The 19,644-nt window shown below is 46.9% G+C and overlaps 1 protein-coding gene across 2 annotated transcripts; it reads left to right on the top strand.

Annotated features, from left to right (window-relative positions):
• Window positions 1-2,467: 2,467 nt before the first annotated feature.
• Gnpda1 (glucosamine-6-phosphate deaminase 1) lies at window positions 2,468-17,212 on the top strand. Of its 2 annotated transcripts, none has more exons than XM_021150345.2 (7): window positions 2,468-2,570; window positions 3,249-3,380; window positions 6,374-6,475; window positions 8,208-8,390; window positions 9,392-9,576; window positions 11,240-11,414; window positions 15,784-17,212. In XM_021150345.2, the coding sequence occupies exons 2-7, from the start codon at window positions 3,257-3,259 to the stop codon at window positions 15,882-15,884; spliced, it is 870 nt and encodes a 289-aa protein (XP_021006004.1). In that variant the 5' UTR covers window positions 2,468-2,570; window positions 3,249-3,256; the 3' UTR covers window positions 15,885-17,212. The 2 variants fall into 2 exon arrangements, with proteins under 2 accessions (XP_021006004.1, XP_021006005.1); XM_021150346.3 differs by having other exon boundaries at window positions 2,568-2,617.
• The last annotated feature ends 2,432 nt before the right edge of the window (window positions 17,213-19,644 follow it).

Below are 19,644 nucleotides of genomic sequence, written 5' to 3'. Positions count from 1 at the left end.
CCATTGAATGATTAAGGGGAAAGTTTTTGGGTTTTTTTTGTTTGTTTGTTTTTTTCGAGACAGGGTTTCTCTGTGTAGCCCTGGCTGTCCTGGAACTCACTTTGTAGACCAGGCTGGCCTCGAACTCAGAAATCTGCCTGCCTCTGCCTCCCGAGTGCTGGGATTAAAGGCGTGCGCCACCATGCCCAGCTTAAGGGGAAAGTTTTTATTGTCTATATGAGAGAACAGCTAGAGGCACCTGGGAGATTTTAGAGCAGAGAGAGAAAGAAATGGACTGAATGTGGTATAAGGCTGTCAGTGAGAGAAGGGCAAATGGCAGAGGAGAGAAGATAGGGAAAAGGTAGTGAGATGAGAGGGTCTTAAGGAGAATGAGAGACTGGGGGTGGAGTGGGGGAGCCTGTAAGCTGAAGGTGGTTTAGGGGAGGGGAGGAGTGGAGAAGGGCTAGCATGAACTTTGAAATGTGTCACAGGCACTTATGATAGCCAGCCCCACAGGCAGCCACATCTCCCTCTGCCAGAGGTAAGGGAAATAACTCCTTTTGGCAGATGGGACCCGGTTTCACACTGTCCTGAAGGATGCTGGCCTTTACCTAACCATCCGAAGTCTTCCTTTAGTCCAGGTTGAGTTCCTTTCTGGATATTTGGACTGCCTTTTGGAGTTTGGGGAATTGGCGTGTCTTCAGGACCTAACAGCCACCTCATGGTTTGAGAAAGGCAATGTCACCAGGAGCCAGGATAAACACTCCTTCAGACTGCTGTCGATGGAGAGCTAAATGGATTGCAGGGATCTCTTCTCAATTATTATGAAGAGCTTAGCATGGTTTAGAATGGCCCAGACTGGGAGGCCACAGGTACGTATGTACACATATAAAATGTTAACCGTCACACCTGACTTGAAAGGGATCACTTGAGACTATAGTCTTTAAGTTTGTAAACTATTTTATATTGTAGTGTTTTTATTAATGTGTGATCTTGACAATGAAAACAAAAAAAAAAGCAAAGGTGGTGGTTTAACAGTGATACGTTTGTGTATCAAGTTGATAGGGGTCAGTTGTGCCTGACAGTTTTATGTCAACTTGTCACAATCTGTAGTCAACTGAGAAAAGAGGGAACTTCAGCTGAGGAAATTCTTCCATGAGATCAGGCTGCAGGCAAGCCTCTAGAGCATTTTTTTAATTAATGACTGCCGAGGGAGGGCCCAGCCCCTTGTGAGTAGAACCACATCTGGGCTCGTGACCCTGGCTGGGTTCTATAAGAAAGCAGGCTGAGCCAGCCATGGGAAGCAAGCCAGTAAGCAGCACTCCTCCATGGTCCCTTCATCAGCTCCTGTCTCCAGGTTCCTGCCCTGCTTGAGTTCTCATCCTGACTTCCTCCAATGCTGAACAAGTGATATGCAGAAGTATAAGCCAAAAACCCCTTTCCTCCTCAGGTTGCTTTTGGTTATGTGTTTCATCACAGCAACAGTAACCCTGACGAAGACATGTGGATACCAAAGCTCTCAGCAAAGCCCAATATAATAGAAGGGGTGACCACACAAGTCCTTCCTCCTTCCCAAATACCCTCAGAAGTTTGATGGACTCCGAGGTAGACAACTGGAGAGGTGGCTTAGTAGTTAAGAGTGTTTGTTTTTCTTGTGGAGGATCTGAGCATCCAAGTCTGAGAACTTTACAACATCAGCACCTGGGGATTCAATGTCATTTTCTGGCCTTCTTGGGCACCTGCATCCATGAGACTTACACACAGAGAAACACACACATACATATATGTCTTTTAAAAAAGACTATATTTTGTTTGGATAAAACAAAGTTCAAACTCAGACAGGAAGTAGGGTGAACCTAAGAATGACAAGGGCTCTTCTTATTCTTGTTCTGCCTTCTGCTCTGGCTGGCTGGCTGACACCCAGGAATTTCGACGTAAGTAATTTTCGACGTAAGACCAACCTGCCTCTCTGCAAGAGAACAGTAGATCCCTCCAAGAGACATCACAAATGAGATCACTTAAGCGGTAGTTGTGCCTTCTGCCCAGCTTCCTTGTGACTTGAGCATACAGAGCCCCTTGACTGACTGCTGTCCTCTCTCTGTTCTGATATATCATCGGGAGTCTGCACAGCCATACCTTTAAAAAGTCCTTTTCAAGATCTAAATTCTGTGGATAAGAAAACAAAAAACAAAACCAAAATAACCACCTGTTTTCCCTAATAGCCAGATTTAGCTATGGATTTAGCAGTGTCAAAGGCCCCAGCGCAAAAGCCAGTGCTCAAACCGAATGCGTCTTCTCCTGAGGCCTACGCCCCGGCATCTAGTTCAGGGCTACTGCTATGTCTGTGTGCACCCCACGCCGGGCTGAGGGGGGCCGCGGCCGCTCAGTCAGCAGTCCACTTTGCATTTAACCTCTAAGGGACACACCCAGGTCAGGAGGCCACACCTCGGGGGCCCCAGGCGGAGCCGCCCCGGCGCGTAGGACCGCCCCGAGTCAGCTGGCGGCGCGCGAACCCCGTGACCGGTGGCCACGTGACGCTCGCGGGCCGGGCCGCTAGTGCTGTAGCCGCTGCAGCCGCGGGAAGCCTGCGAGTAAGTGGGAGCGACCCGGCGGGATCCCCCCGGACCCTCGATCCTAGGTCATGGCGGGCCTGAGAGGCGACGCGAGCGCAGTCTGGGTGGGGGACGCCGGGCGGGTTGCGCGGGTGGACGGCGAGACGTTGCCCTCCCTGCTCGGGGCTACCTGTTTCCCTCGGTGTTTGGGGGAAACTAAGGACCCTGGAAGCTCTGGCAAGCTGGGAGGGCGGGAAGTGCCCCACCTCTCCCTGTGCCTCGCCACCTCCATCTCTAAGTGCCCCGAGGTGACCCCGAAGCACCTCTGGTATCGAAGGGAGCGGGAGGCAGAGGACCTGCCGTAGGTGAGGATGAGGATGTGGGCAGGACCAGGCCCAGCTGCTAGGTGACAGTGGCCCGCCGACTTTATGCTATGTAGTTCAACGTGCTGTCGTGAAAACGAGAAGGCAGGTACTGCCGAGGCCAATTTTATGCAGGAAGGAACGGGCCCAGAAAATCCTGGTGCTTTGTAAGGTCCTCCCCAGCCAAGGACTGACCCCACAGTACCGCCTCCTGGTGGTTGGCGGGGACACGCGGCCCAGCCTGTTCTCCTGTGCGCTAGGAGAAGGCTGTTGCTTGGCTAAAAGGACTTTGTCCCGGTCCCCAGCCTTCTCAGTCCCTGCCTTCCCCCTAATTCAACTTATCTCTACACTACAGGTCTAGCGATGAAGCTCATTATCCTGGAACACTATTCCCAGGCCAGTGAGTGGGCGGCCAAGTATATTAGGAACCGTATCATCCAGTTTAACCCAGGACCTGACAAGTACTTCACCCTGGGGCTCCCCACTGGTATGCTGTGGGAAAGAGAGGGTGGTGGGTAGGGCGGTTCCAATTGGGAGAAAATAAAGGGGGTTTACAGGAGCAGAATATAACAGGTGATCAAAACAAAGTAATCACAATTAAAGGGGGGAGAGGATGGGTTCATAGAACCTTTGGAGATAAAGGGAGGGTTGCAAAATGGTTGTAAATAACTTTTTGAAATAAAGGTACGATTGCCATTCCTGGAACAGGAACCAGCCCTAGTTAAAAGTTACAGGTGAGGTATAGCCCAGTCCTTGAAAAACAGAGGTTTAATCATAAACAAGAAGCAGAGGTTAAATCCTAACTCAGGCCTGTTCTCTGCATGTGGAAGATACTAGCTCAGCCCTGCACATAGGAGAACTGAGAAGTTAACCATTCAGATACTTCTATAAAGCTTAATTGATTATAAAGTCCAATTGTCGTCTGAAAAAAAAAAAAGGTCTGAATGTTAATCTTTACAGGAAGATATTTTTGCCCAGTGCCTCAAATAAGTATCCTAAATATTTCTTTCATAAGTGGGGAGATAGATCTTGGTGGTTTTGTCTGCCCATCCACTGTAAAGAGGCCTTCAGACTTTTGCAGTAAATATTTCAGGCTCCACTATTGCAGCTCCTCATTTTGCCATTGTAGGTAGGGGATATATAGCCATAGGTGATATGAACACAAGGTGAGTGTGGCTATATGTCAATAAGACTTTATTTATAGACACTGAAGTTTGAGCTTCCATAATTTTCATGTTATGAAATATTCTCTTGATTTAAAAAAAAAAATTAACGACTTCAAAGCCATTCTGGTGGCTCAGCCATTAAAAGCACAGCCGGCTGGTCTTGCAGAGGACCTGAGTTGAGTTCCTGTATCAATATGCCCCCAACCATCTAACTCCAGTTCCAGGTGGTGTAAAGCCCTCTTTTGGAGTCTGCAGACACCTGCATTCACGTGCATAGTCTCACACATCGTTAAAAAGGAAATTTTTTTGTTTTGTTTTGAGACACGGTCTTACTCGGTAGCCTTGGCCTGGAGCTGGCTGTGTAGACCAGACTGGGCTCAAACTCAGAAGTGCACCTGCATCGCTCCCCAGTGCTAGGATTAACGGTGTGCACTGTCACACCCGGCAAGTGAAGCTTTCTAGCCACTTAGCCACCTCTCCAGCCCCACTCAGCAGGTACCAGCATAGTGGTACTGTCCCTGCTGTACACCAAACAGTTAAGGTTCTGAGGATATAGCAACAACATTAGAAAAAAAAGCATAAATACCTACTTCTTAAAAATATTTATTATATTTATATGAGTACAATGTAGCTGTTTTCAGACACACCAGAAGAAGGTATCAGATTCTATTACAGATGATTGTGAGCCACGAACGATGTGGTTGCTGAGATTTGAACTCAGGGCCTCTGGAAGAGCAGTCAGTACTCTTAACCGCTGAGCCATCTCTCCAGCCTAAATGCCTACTACTTCTTTTTGTTTGTTTGTTTGTTTTGTTTTGTTTTTTGGTTTTTCGAGACAGGGTTTCTCTTTATAGCTCTGGCTGTCCTGGAGCTCATTTTGTAGACCAGGCTGGCCTCGAACTCAGAAGTCCGCCTGCCTCTGCCTCCCGAGTGCTGGGATTAAAGGCGTGCGCCACCACGCCCGGCTAAATGCCTACTTCTTAAAGCTTCAATTATAGTGGGAAAGACAGAGAGTAAGCAAGTTAGTTAACGAAATGTGGAGTATATTAGAAGGCAACAGGAGAAAGGCTGGGAGTATGGGGGAGCCGAGGCAGATGTGATAGCAAAGAAGGTCTCTGAGAAAGAGGCACTGAGGGAAGGCCTGAAGAAGTGACCTGAAGGAAGAGCATGGCTTGCCGAGAGGACAGTGGTACAGAGGCCTTGAGGTAAAGCCCAGGACAGGCTGGAGCAGCCTTTGTGGGATTATATTTATCAGGCAGAAGGAGGACACCATTAGGTTTTGAAAAGAATGATGGTCTCGGCTGGATGAGGGTAAGTTTGAAAGTTTCAGCCATTCAGAACTGACATCCACAGTATAACACCGTTGGGTCTAGATTCACCAGTTAATCTCTTGGTACATTTGTGCTTTTCTCTGGCTATTGTTCTCTGTCTAACCTTGTAGTTTGTTGTTGGAATCCCATGAAGTAGGTTCTGGGCATCCTGACACTTTAAATCTTGCAGCCCTAATCTCTCAATGAGGACATTTGTCCCCCATAACCACTATAGACCCGAGGACAGGTCTGCCACAGGATGTCGGCAGTATCATCTCATATACAGCCTATATTCGGAAGCTTTCCCTAAAGTCTACCTTAATCGTGTTTGGGGTGCTAGTGTTTATTTCCTTCTCCTTGTTTCTACATCTGACTAAGGACTATTCCTGCGTCTTTAAGCCCCCCTTCACCACCACACCCCATCTTGGAAGGTTAGTTTTAAATTAAGCCACTCTCCAGTCTGTGTTCTCTTTTGGGCCCATCACTGAGCTGCACCCACTGGTGGTTCAGCTCTTCAGACTTACTCCCTGTGGTCTTCCTGCCTGCTCCCGAGGCTCCACTCCGGACTCTGCCTTTGCTCTGATAAGACTTCCCTGAACTTGGAAGCACAGGGTGACCCTGCCACCGCTTACATCTCCGCTGTGTCCCCATGTCTACAGAGTCTCTTCTAGGCTGGTTGTCTCTGTCTTCCCATCTACAGACAGCCCTGGGCCTTGTGCCTAGTCAAAGGCTTCTAGAATATTACATCGGTAATCAAGTCTGGACTCAGGCAGATGCTAACCGGTGACTTCTGTCAGCTGTGTGGCTGGCCCCAGGAGACCCTCAGAGTCCTGTCCCCTAGAGCAGAAGAGTCTAGTGGGCATTAGACACCAAGCACAGAGTAGGTAGGTGGTGGGTGGGGCTGGAGCTTAGGTGAGACTGCAGACCTGACAGAGTCTTCTTGATGTCTGGAAGCTGAAGGATGTTTGTGGTTGTGGTGACGTCGTTCCTATTGCGTCTCGCAGGGAGCACCCCGCTTGGCTGCTACCAGAAGCTGATTGAGTACTATAAGAATGGGGACCTGTCCTTTCAATATGTGAAAACCTTCAACATGGACGAGTATGTGGGTGAGTGTCTTTCATGTTCTTCTTCTCAAGGGCTCAGCCTTGGAGAGGAATGGCTTATTGGTGCTTGTCTCTTCCAGCCTTGCTTGATCAGCTATTAGGTGGTGCTTACCTTAGAGTAGTGCTAAAGGATGCGATGGTTGAGACAGACGCTTCTTGTGCTTTGCAGACACTTTAGAGAACACTTGCTAAATATGAAGGTGCTTTCTGCTTGGTCCCCAGCTCCATGCCATTCCTCTCTGCGAATTCGATCCTGGGATCCAGGGATCCAGGTTCTATGTCTGGACTGTGTCGTCGCTCTGCCAGGCACCCTTGGTAGAAGCGGGGACTTGTGCCCTTGGTTATCTCCTCTGTCACCCAATCATTTTGTGACGGTTTCATTTTAAATATTAAAAAAACAAATAGAAACCTGGTAAAATACATAAACATTTACCGTCTTCAAAACTGGGTATTTTGAAATAGCCAAACCACTGGGGTCTGGGGAAAAGGTTGATAAGGCAGGAGAGATTCTGTTAGTCCAAGGAATGGGGGGCACCTGGGAAACACAGGCATTTTTGTCTAAAAAGCTTAAAATCAGGGCTGGAGAGATGGTTCAGTGGTGAGGAACACACACTGACTTTAAGTCCAGCACTACAAAGACAGAAGTTGGAAGGTGTTTTCAAGGTCTCAGTGACACCAAGCCAGCCTGTAGCAAGTTCTGGGATAGCCAGGACTCCATAGAGACCCTGCCTCAACCCCATTCCCTCCCAGAAAAAGAACACACACTGTTCTTGCATAGAACCAAACCTCACTTCCCAGCACTCACCTCAGGCGGCCACCTCTTAACTTTCGCTCCAGAGATCCAGCACCCTATTGTGACCTCCAAGGGCACTCCACTCCCACCCCAACTACAACAGACATCTTTTTATTGAGCACTTTTTATCGTACAGTTCAAGTGTCTTCACAGTACCATGAGACTCCTGTCCAGAACTATCAACCGCTCTCAGCCTGCCGAGCTGTGGCTTCCTGTCAGGCAGCTCCCTGGTTCCCCCTCTTTCAAAGTGCTGGAAACCACTTTTTGACCCCGTTCTCCAGAATCTCACCTTTCCAGGGTCTTCATACGAGTCAGGTCATTAATGTGTTCGTTTGGCTCTTTGTTCTTTGTAATTGGATGTTGGGTAGCATGTTTTCAGGGTTCATCCATGTATGGCATGCAGCAGATTGCTTTGCTTTCTCTTTTTGGTTTTCTGAGGTAGGCTCTTTCTGTGTGGCTGAGGTTGGCCTGGAACTTGTGATCCTCCCACTTCACCTCTCAAGTCCTGCCTGGGATTGCAAGTGTGTACTTCTGTACACAGCAGTTCCTTTCAATTTAAAGACTAAATGTATTTTGAAAAGTACATTGAGTGTGTGTGTGTGTGTGTGTGTGTGTGTGTGTGTGCGCGCGCGCGCGCGCGTGTACACCAGAGAATTGTTTGCTGGAGTCTGTCCTTCTACCATATAGATCGGAGAGATCAGGCCATCAGGCTTGGTGGTAAGTGCCTTTAACCACTGAGCCATCTTGCCATACCTGCTTTTAAATATGTTTTGAGACAAATTTTCCTTTCCTTTGGGCATAGCTAAAGATTGACCTACATGTTAGGGGTTAGATGGGCAGTCTCCCAAGTGACCCTAAAGCCAGTTTGATCTCCTGGCATTGTCCTTGGGAGGAGGGCTCCGAATCAGTCTCAGCTGAGTGAGTGTCTCCCTGACCCCACAGGTCTTCCTCGAGAGCACCCAGAGAGTTACCACTCCTTCATGTGGAATAATTTCTTCAAGCACATTGACATCCACCCTGAAAACACCCACATTTTGGATGGAAATGCGGCTGACCTGCAGGCCGAGTGTGACGCCTTTGAGGAGAAGATCCAGGCTGCCGGAGGGATCGAACTCTTTGTCGGAGGTAAGCATGGCACATTCCACGGTGTGTATCCAGGCCCATGCCTGGAGTGACTGCAGTACGTGGCCAGGAGAACATGCCACACCTTCTTCACATGGTTCCTTAGTGCTAACACAGCAGAGTCATCCATCACTGTGCGGGACAGGGAAGGCATAGAGTGGGAGCCCTGGCTCCTGCCTCTGCTCTGGAGCTGTATGGCCAAGATAGCTTCTTCATGCACTCAGTGCCTTGGAGAGGTTTGGATTTGGATCCTGATGTCCTCAAGACTACCTCCATGGTAGTCCATGTCACTCAGCTAAACATTTAAAGTCCTAGACTTCAGTTTCAAAACACAACGTGCAGTCCTTGTGTGCTGTCTATCAGTTGAACCCCAGGGAAGCATGGAGAGAAGGTGGGAACCTGGGTGTCTGCTTCTTGGGTGCCGACAGTGTCGATGTGCTGTCATGTTGGGAGTCACCTTGGGTTTAAAGCTGGATGGTATCTTACTCCTTAACCTAAACCTCATAAGAGAAGGAGGAGGGCTGGACATTGTGGCAGCATCTTTAATCCCAGCACTTGGAAGGTGGAGGCAGGTGGATCTCTGAGTTCCAGCACTGCCAGGGCTATATAATAGACTCTGCCCTTATTTAAAAGAAGGAAATAAAGAAGATAGTAAGGAGGAGTGAGGAGCTTGCAGGTCCTGAGGCTGAGGTTGGTTTGCTGGGTTCCACCTCTGGGGAGGAGGGGAGAAGGTGTACTGCTTGCCCCACAGTGTGGGGTGAGAGGGATGCTGCCTTTCACAGTTAGTTCTGCGCTGTCTGAGGGTGCAAGCAAGGTACCTGAGCCTTGTGTGTGGCTCACGTCTCAGAGATGGGGAGGGAGGTCACATGATTGAGGAAGATCTGACCTAGTGTACAATGAGAAGAAATGCTGTTTTCAAGGACCCTTTTCCAAGCAGAGGACACAATCTGTTGTTGAAGTTTTTGGTCCCTGTAACTCACAGAGCTCCTCTGCTGTCTGCGCAGGCATTGGCCCCGATGGACACATTGCCTTCAACGAGCCAGGCTCCAGCCTGGTGTCCAGGACCCGTGTGAAGACTCTGGCTATGGACACCATCCTGGCCAACGCTAGGTTCTTTGATGGTGATCTTGCCAAGGTGCCCACCATGGCCCTGACAGTGGGGGTTGGCACTGTCATGGACGCTAAAGAGGTAAACTTGCAAGGATACATTCTTACTAAAGCTGAACTCTTTTTTTTTTTTTTTTTTTTTTTTTTTTTTTTGGTTTTTCGATACAGGGTTTCTCTGTGTAGCCCTGGCTGTCCTGGCACTCACTTTGTAGACCAGGCTGGCCTCGAACTCAGAAATCCGCCTGCCTCTGCCTCCTGAGTGCTGGGATTAAAGGCGTGCGCCACCACGCCCGGCTTAAAGCTGAACTCTTGATAGATGAAGCCAAACTCCTAGCTAGTCTTGGCCCTGCTCCTCCTCCGCTTTTAGAGGTGAGGTCATTCCTGGGGGAGGGCAAGTCTGTGAGCATCCGTCTGTGCCTTAGGGCCAGGGCCTGGGCTGTCTGTCTCTGCTTGTGTACCCCTTTCATACAGCCTGTGGGATGGAGGAATAAGAGTTTGTACCTGCCTCTGTTCTGAGCAGACACGTTGGTCTCTGCAGTCGGTTTGAAAGTACGCATCCTGAAACCCAAGGATGCCATGTCAGTAGCCCTGTGCTTGAGGGCAGTGAGTGCAGTAAATTGTCACTAAATGTTTTGGGCTGGGTTTAGTGAGGTTTTTCCCTAAAACGTCAGATATCATTTTAATTTTTTTTTGAGGTTCCAGTTTCCTTACTGTGTCTGAATTTTACTTTTATTTTTCAGAATCATATTTCTCATGCACATCCGCATGTGTGTGTATATATGTGTATATATGTGTATATATGTGTATATGTGTGTATATATGTGTATATGTGTGTATATATGTGTATATATGTGTATATATGTGTATATGTGTGTATATATGTGTATATATGTGTATATATGTGTATGAAAATGCATGTCACAGCACTCTCAGGGAGCTCATAGGTAACTTGTGAGTCATTTTTCTCCTCCATGGGAGACCCAGGGATGACCTCAGATTGTCAGGCTTGGCTGCAAGCACCTTTCCTTGCTTGCTGAGCCATTCACTGGCCTCTGTGTTTGAATTTTGAAGCATTTTTTTTTGTTGTTGTTGTTTTTCTGGGGTATTGCACTCAGGGGGAAATGGCTGTAGATGTTTACTTTCCAATTTCTTTGCTCAAGTTCGTAAGCATCTAAATCAGTGGAGAGGTAAACTTTAGTGAATTAATGGTACCTGGATTTCCACCAGGTGGCTGAATCCATCCCTCAGGGTCTGCTTGTATCTTGAAAGCATGAGAGTTTGCAGGCCCACTGTAACAGAGAGGGCATCTGATCGGGAAATGGAACAAAGGCCAGAAGTAGTTAGGGCTTTAGTCACCTCCCTGTGCCTCTGTGTTCAGTGCGTTGAGACAAGAACAATAATGCCTTCCTTTCATCCCAGCACTCAGGAGACAGAGGCAAGCAGATCTCGAGTTCTAGGCCAGCCAGACCCCATCTCAGATTGCCCACTCCATGGGTGGGGAGTGGGGGACTCAGATGAGAGGACAGTCTGTAGAGTGAGTTCTTAGGGTCACCTCAGCACCTCTGCTCTTGGTGTCCTAGCTCCAGTGGGGCCATGCCTTTGCTTTCTATAAATAGAGAACACTGCACGGAGCCACAGTAGTACTTCCAATTCTGTGATCCTGAAGGAGAGCTGACAAGGGCAGCTTTTCTGAGTCTGCATCCCTGCCTGTGAGCCTGCATCCCTGCCTGTTGTCTGATCCCCAGGTGATGATCCTCATCACAGGCGCTCACAAGGCCTTCGCTCTGTACAAAGCCATCGAGGAGGGCGTGAACCACATGTGGACAGTGTCCGCCTTTCAGCAGCACCCCCGCACTGTGTTTGTGTGTGACGAGGACGCCACCTTGGAACTAAAAGTGAAGACAGTCAAATATTTCAAAGGTGAGGCTCAGGCCTGGGTGGGAGGGAGGTGTGGATCTGGCTTCCTAGGTTTTATTTCACTTTTATATAATTGAGTCAAGGTCTCACTGTGTATCTCTGGCTGACCTGGAACTAGCTTTGAAGATTCACAGAAATTCACCTGCCTCGGCCTACTGAGTGCTGGGATTAATGTGTACAAAACTGCACTCAGCACCTGTTTCATTTTTTATTTATTTATTTATTTTTTCTTTTTTTTTTTTTTATATTTTTATTACATATTTTCCTCAATTACATTTCCAACACTATCCCAAAAGTCCCCCATAGCGCCCCCCACTTCCCTACCCACCCATTCCCATTCTTTTGGCCCTGGCATTCCCCTATATTGGGGCATATAAAGTTTGCAAGTCCAATGGGCCTCTCTTTCCATTGATGGCCGACTAGGCCATCTTTCGATACATATGCAGCTAGAGACAAGAGCTCCAGGGTTCTGGTTAGTACATCATGTTGTTCCAACAATAGGGTTGCAGATCCCTTTAGCTCCTTGGGTACTTTCTCTAGCTTCTCCATTGGGAGCCCTGTGATACATCCAATAGCTGACTGTGAACATCCACTCCTGTGTTTGCTAGGCCCCGGCATCGTCTCACAAGAGACAGCTATATTTGGGTCCTTTCAGCAAAATCTTGCTAGTGTATGCAATGGTGTCAGCGTTTAGAAGCTGATTATGGGACGGATCCCTGGATACAGCAGTCTCTAAATGGTCCATCCTTTCATCACAGCTACGAACTTTGTCTCTGTAACTCCTTCCCTGGGTGTTTTGTTCCCAATTCTAAGAAGGTGCACAGTGTCCACACTTTGGTCTTCATTCTTCTTGAGTTTCATGCGTTTATCAAATTGTATCTTATATCTTGGGTATCCTAAGTTTTGGGCTAATATCCACTTATCAATGAATACATATTGTGTGAGTTCTTTTGTGATTGTGTTACTTCACTCAAGATGATGCCCTCCAGGTCCATCCATTTGGCTAGGAATTTCATAAATTCATTCTTTTTAATAGCTGAGTAGTACTCCATTGTGTAAATGTACCATAATTTCTGTATCCATTCCTCTGTTGAGGGACATCTGGGTTCTTTCCAGCTTCTGGCTATTATAAATAGGGCTGCTATGAACATAGTGGAGCATGTGTCCTTTTTACCGGTTGGGACATCTTCTGGATATATGCCCAGGAGAGGTATTGCTGGATCCTCCGGTAGTACTATGTCCAATTTTCTGAGGAACCGCCAGACTGATTTCCAGAGTGGTTGTACAAGCTTGCAATCCCACCAACAATGGAGGAGTGTTCCTCTTTCTCCACATCCTCGCCAGCATCTGCTGTCACCTGAATTTTTGATCTTAGCCATTCTGACTGGTGTGAGGTGGAATCTCAGGGTTGTTTTGATTTGCATTTCCCTGATGATTAAGGATGTTGAACATTTTTTCAGGTGTTTCTCTGCCATTCGGTATTCCTCAGGTGAGAATTCTTTGTTCAGTTCTGAGCCCCATTTTTTAATGGGGTTATTTGACTTTCTGGAGTCCACCTTCTTGAGTTCTTTATATATATTGGATATTAGTCCCTTATCTGATTTAGGATAGGTGAAGATCCTTTCCCAATCTGTTGGTGGTTTTTTTGTCTTATTGATGGTGTCTTTAGCCTTGCAGAAGCTTTGTAGTTTCATGAGGTCCCACTTGTCAATTCTCGATCTTACAGCACAAGCCATTACTGTTCTATTCAGGAATTTTTCCCCTGTGCCCATATCTTCAAGGCTTTTCCCCACTTTCTCCTCTATAAGTTTCAGTGTCTCTGGTTTTATGTGAAGTTCCTTGATCCACTTAGACTTGACCTTAGTACAAGGAGATAGGAATGGATCGATTCGCATTCTTCTACATGTTAACAACCAGTTGTGCCAGCACCATTTGTTGAAAATGCTGTCTTTCTTCCACTGGATGTTTTTAGCTCCCTTGTCGAAGATCAAGTGACCATAGGCGTGTGGGTTCATTTCTGGGTCTTCAATTCTATTCCATTGGTCTATTTGTCTGTCACTATACCAGTACCATGCAGTTTTTATCACAATTGCTCTGTAGTAGAGCTTTAGGTCCGGCATGGTGATTCCACCAGAGGTTCTTTTATCCTTGAGAAGAGTTTTTGCTATCCTAGGTTTTTTGTTATTCCAGATGAATTTGCAGATTGCACTTTCTAATTCGTTGAAGAATTGATTTGGAATTTTGATGGGGATTGCATTGAATCTGTAGATTGCTTTTGGCAAGATAGCCATTTTTACAATGTTGATCCTGCCAATCCATGAGCATGGGAGATCTTTCCATCTTCTGAGATCTTCTATAATTTCTTTCTTCAGAGACTTGAAGTTTTTATTATACAGATCTTTCACTTCCTTAGTTAGAGTCACGCCAAGATATTTTATATTATTTGTGACTATTGAGAAGGGTGTTGTTTCCCTAATTTCTTTCTCAGCCTGTTTATTCTTTGTGTAGAGAAAGGCCATTGATTTGTTTGAGTTAATTTTATATCCAGCTACTTCACCGAAGCTGTTTATCAGGCTTAGGAGTTCTCTGGTGGAATTTTTAGGGTCACTTATATATACTATCATATCATCTGCAAAAAGTGATATTCATTTTTTATTTTTATAGCCTCCAAGTCATGATCCTGCCTCACACTCCTGAGTGCTGGAATTGAGACATCACTGCCACAAAACTTATTCTGGACATTTTATTTATTTATTTATTTAGGTTTTTCGAGACAGGGTTTCTCTGTGTAGTCCTGGCTGTCTTGGAACTCACTCTGTAGACCAGGCTGGACTCGAACACCACACCCAGCTATTCTGGACATTTTAATCCACACCTATTGTGTGTGTGTGTGTGTGTGTGTGTGTGTGTGTGTGTGTGTGTGTGTGTGTGGTGTGTGTGTGTGTGTGTGTGTACTCGCGCTATGGTATATACATGCAGGTCAGAGGGCAAATTTGGAGTTGGTTCTTTCCACCAACTTTGTATGGGTTCTGGGGCTCAAACTTGGGTAGCCAGGATTGTACAACAAGCGCCTTTACCCATTGGGCCAGCATCCCACCCACCACCTGTGACTTTCCCCTACTGCTCCATGAAATGGCCATTCCCTTTTCTGCCACGACTGGAAGGGTCTGTTTCTGGAGATCTGTTACTGAGGAGACAAGGAAATGCAGTTACAGGCCACAGACTGTAGGGCAGTGGTGACCTTGCAAGACATGGAGCCTTGAGTTTCCTGTCAGACATCACGCAGGCATCTCTCCCACAGCTGGGGCACTAAGCCAGCTCTGTGGGGCATCTTTAGTTCCTTTACAAGGTGCCTGCTAGGAGAGTTGAGGATACATTTTCTAGAATGCCTGCCCAGTAATTGTAAAACCCTAGTTTGTTTTTTTTTTTTTTTTTTAAGATTTATTTATTTATTATATGTAAGTACACTGTAGCTGTCTTCAGACACTCCAGAAGAGGGTGCCAGATCTCGTTACGGATGGTTGTTAGCCACCATGTGGTTGCTGGGATTTGAACTCTGGACCTTTGGAAGAGCAGTCGGGTGCTCTTAACCACTGAGCCATCTCACCAGCCCAAAACCCTAGTTTTAAGCCAACTTACATTGCAGTCTTCATTGGCTAAGCAGTTAAATTAGTTTGCCCTTTGCTAAAAAGATGAATATTTCCTGTTTTTTTTTAAAGATTTATTTATTTATTTTATGTATGTGAGTCCACTGTAGCTGTACAGATGGGTGTGAGCCTTCATGTGGTTGTTGGGAATTGAATTTTTAAGACCTCTGTCCTGCTCACTCTGGTCAACTCTGCTCGCTCCAGCCCAAAGATTTATTTATTATTATATGTAAGTATACTATAGCTGGCTTCAGACGCACCAGAAGAGGGCGTCAGATCTCATTACAGGTGGTTGTGAGCCACCATGTGGTTGCTGGGATTTGAACTCAGGACCTTTGGAAGAGCAGTCAGTGCTCTTACCCGCTGAGCCATCTCGCCAACCCATATTTCCTGTTTTTTAAGACAGTCGGGTTTCTCTGTGTAGCCCTGGCTGTCCTGGAACTCACTCTGTAGACCAGCTGGTCTTGAACTCGGGGATCTGCCCAACTCTGCCTCCCAAATGGTGGGATTAAAGGAGTGCACCACCACACTTAGCTCAAAAAGATTAATCTTTACTCCGTTCGCATAGTGGCAGGGTTGACAGAGGGGGAACTCTGTTAGTTAACAGCATTTAGTGTTTCGAGATCACAGAGATGGAGGGCTGCTCTGAGCCACTGTGCTCCTCTTGATAACTGCAGTTTTGCCTGTGCCTACTTTGACCGCTGCTTGCGTTCCATTTGTTGCAGGTTTAATGCTTGTTCATAACAAGCTTGTGGACCCCCTGTATAGTATCAAGGAGAAGGACATCCAGAAAAGCCAATCTGCTAAGAAGCCATACAGTGACTAGCCTGTGCCAGGACGTGGCATTCAGTACCTCACAGGGACGGGCAGGTCTTTCTGGAAAGTCTCAGTAGGAGAGAGAGTAGAATTCCTTTTCAGTCCACTCTGGCTGCTGCAGATCTGTGGCTTGGTATGTACATGTTAAGGAGTTTGGCTATGGAGAACATTGTTGATTATAATTTTTCCCCTTCTTTTTTCAGTACTGGGGGCTGAACCTGGGGCCTTGCACATGCCAAGGAGGTGCCTTGCTAACTGAGCTATGTCCCCAACTTTCTGCCCCTTTTCATAATGGTTTTGTAACCATCCAAAGTCTCCATCACTGACTGTAATTATATTCTTCTGCCCCTGTGCACATGGGCAGCACACGCCCGTCGAGAACTCCTGTCTGTATGTGTGCTTTTTTTTAGAGTTGGCAGGGATTAGGGCTTGTGCACTTTGGACATAACTTTTTTGGAGACTTGAGAGCCCCTCTTCTGCCAGCCTTCCCACTGAGAATTTTCATTTTAAAGAATCCACTTCCAGAACTTGAATTATGCACAAGGAAGCAGCCCTTCCTCCCAGAACCAAGAACCTGGGGGAGAAGCCTGTCCCTTGTCCCCATTGTGTGGATTGTCTTTCCTGTTGTCAGCAGCTAGCCTTTCTGTAAACAGGCTTTCTGGGCATGTGGGGCTAAGATGGCTTTCACAGGTAAACTCAAAGCTTCCAAAGGCCAGCCTTGTCTTGTTCTCTCTCAAGATTCCAACAAGAGAAAGGTGGAAAGGCCTCCTGTCTGAGCTCTGTTTTCCTCAACAGATTCTAACACACTCCCTAGTAAGGAGATCCGCTTGGGTCACAGACACGCTATGATTTCAGTGTTTTTACCCAAGGTGGGGAGCTGACATCTGCACCTGTGCTGTGCTCTGCGGCCTCCTCAGAGCTGAGTACCAAGATTATATATGCTACTGCTCTCTCCTCGCTTAACTCACCCTGGCACTCCCACCTTCGGGTATACAAGGTATCCTCTGTCCTCAGCATCAGAACTAAACCCTTCACCCCCTGTCCTTCAGGCTCCCTTCCCAGGCTCCTCTGCTTGGCCTTGCTTTATCTTCTCTGCCTCTGTGGAGTGGTCGCTGCCTCCTTCTCGGTCCTTGTGCCTGTCTGAAGCTAGAGCTGCCTATTTCCAGGAGAGGTCTTTCAGAACATTGCCCAGGCCCCTCCAGAAGTACTGTGTTTGGTACCAGCATTTGTTTGTAGTTTTTATATATGATTGTGCTATTGTTCTGTGTTAAGCTAATGGATCAATGGACTTGTTTACAATGTGATATTTTCTATTAAATTTAATATTTTCAAATAAAATGTGTCTTTTGTGAATTTTGGCATTCTCCTGAGTTTACTGCACCGTTGTTGTGAAGACGCACCTTGGCCAAGACAACTTTTACAACAAGAAAGAGCATTTAATTGGGACTTGCTCTCAGATTCAGAGGATTAGGTGATTAACATCATGACGGTATATAGCAGCGAGTGGGCATGATGCTGGAATAGTATCTGCAAGACAGAGGCAGAAGGGGAGAGACTGGGCTTCTGAAACCTCACAGCCCATCCTCAGTGACACACCTCCAACAGAGTGACACCTCCCAGTCCTCCTTCCTAAACAGTCCATTAACCCGGAACCACAACATTCAAATGTATGAGCCTACTGGGGGTGGGGGGGACTCCTATCAAATCTCCCCAGTGTGCAGAAGGTTATTGTGATGGTTTGTATATTCTTGGGCCAGGGAGTGGCACCATTTGGAGGTATGGCCTTGTTGGAATGGTGTGACCAGGTTGGAGTAGGTGTGTCACTGTGGATGTGGGCTTAAGATCCTCACCCTAGTTGCCTGGAAGTCAGTCTTCCACTAGCAGCCATTGGATGAAGACGTAGAACTCTCAGCAGACGTAGAACTCTCAGCCCTGCCTGCACCATGCCTGCCTGGATATTGCCATGCTCCCACCTTGATGATAATGGACTGAACCTCTGAACCTGTAAGCCAGCCCCAATTAAATGTTTTTTATAAGACTTGCCTTGGTCATGGTGTCTGTTCACAGCAGTAAAACCCTAACTAAGACAGAAGTTGGTACCAGGAGTGGGGTATTGCTGTGATAGGCCTGACCATGCTTTTATTTGAAAGAATGTGGATTTTTGGACTTTGGATTTGGAACTCAGTGGAATGCTTTAAATGGGGCTTAGTGGGTCATCCTAGTAGGAATATGGAAGACTTTGTTGCTGAGAGTAATTTGAACTGTGTTGACCTGGCCCAAAAGATTTCAAAGGAGAAGGATTTCAGTATGTGGCATAAAGACTGGTTTGTTTGGTATTTGGTGAAGAGTGTGGCTACTTTTTGCCCTTGTCTGAAAAGTCTGCGTGAGGCTAAGGTGAAGAGACTTGGATTAATTGCATTAATTGCATTGACAAAAGAAGTTCAAAAAACCCCAGCAGAGACTTTGTTCTCTGGTTAAGTCTCACAAAGAGAAGTTTGAACAAGCATAGCAAGCTTAGAAAGGCAAAATATAAAATATATGGTTCGAGTATTAAAGGCATACCAGGAAGTGAAATGGAGCAAAATCCTGTGTTCTAGGAAATAACAGATTAAGGGAGTCTCCCTTTACATGACGTGACTTCTGTATCATACACTGGTGGCGTGGAGCTGACTGGCCTCTCTCCCTGTCTCCTTTGCTGGCTTGGACTTTTTGGTCTCTTAGCATTTAGAATGCCCCAACAGTCCACAGTAGGACTATTATTTATATACATAGTGAAACCATGCCTCAAAACAAAACAAAATACATTTCCCCAAGAAAGTATGTGGGGCAGTGGGCTGCACACAGGCAGCCTGGTCTCCAGTCAAGCAAAGGTCTGGAACTCCAGGGACCCGATGGGTGGTGATTTCCACCTACATGGGATGGAAGGTGTTTGATCATGTCTTCTGGGCCCCTGGTTCCTGTGGAAATTACTGACCCCACAAGACCCTGCAGTAGAGGTGTGTGGCTATCAGTTGCATAGGAGCAGCACCAAGCCTTCCCACATGCAAATAAGGTTCCCTGCAAGCTCTCAGACCAAGCCAATGAGAGGTACCTGCTGTCGAACCCTGAATCACCCCCAAAACTGTATATAAATCCTATCCAGGGAATTAAAGGTATGCGAGAACTACTCCATCGTCTTGTGTCTTTTGTTCCAAGAGCTGTAACACTTGGGAAAAGATCTGCTCTCCCGAAGAGCCACACTCCTCACTGGATAGTCAGCTCCTTGTTGGCCCAGCCCAACCCGACTGAGCGACCTGGAAGGCACTTCCAGGCAGAGACTCCGCACTCACTTGCCTTTGCAGAAACCCTCACAATGAAAGGAAATAAAACTTGAGACCTGTGATTCATGTAATGTATGTCAAATAGCCCAAAGAGTTGTTTGTGAGCTTTGAAACCTGGGGCTGAGAACATAGCAGAACAGACCAGGACATGCCCAGGCAGGCCCATCGCCTCCCTATCTCTCACCCCTCTGACCTAAGTTAAATGTTAACAGGCTGCTGATGTTTAAATGGACCAATCATGTGAAACCGCGCCAATTCCTCCCCAAGCCCCACTCCTTTTCTATAAAAACCCCTAGCTTCCAAGCCTCATGGTCGTATCCACTGTCTCCTGTGTGAGATACGTTTTGACCCGGAGCTCCGCCATTAAAATACCTCGTGTTGTTACATCAAGGTGTTGTGTTCTATTCGTGATTCTTGGGTGCACGCCGAATCGGGAGTTGAATGGGGGTT

This window comes from Mus caroli, unplaced genomic scaffold (genome assembly GCF_978045245.1).
Source record: "Mus caroli unplaced genomic scaffold, Mus_caroli_1 scaffold_19, whole genome shotgun sequence".
Taxonomy (NCBI): Eukaryota; Metazoa; Chordata; class Mammalia; order Rodentia; family Muridae; genus Mus; species Mus caroli.
This window is presented reverse-complemented; position numbering and strand designations above follow the sequence as displayed.

What these genes read in the sequence shown, in the direction of transcription:
- Gnpda1 (XM_021150345.2), top strand. Translation starts at nt 3,257, where the DNA reads ATGAAGCTCATTATCCTGGAACACTATTCCCAGGCCAGTGAGTGGGCG. An exon ending in GATCGAACTCTTTGTCGGAG is followed by an intron (nt 8,391 to 9,391) that starts GTAAGCATGGCA and finishes CTGTCTGCGCAG; the next exon opens with GCATTGGCCCCGATGGACAC. An exon ending in CTGTCATGGACGCTAAAGAG is followed by an intron (nt 9,577 to 11,239) that starts GTAAACTTGCAA and finishes TCTGATCCCCAG; the next exon opens with GTGATGATCCTCATCACAGG.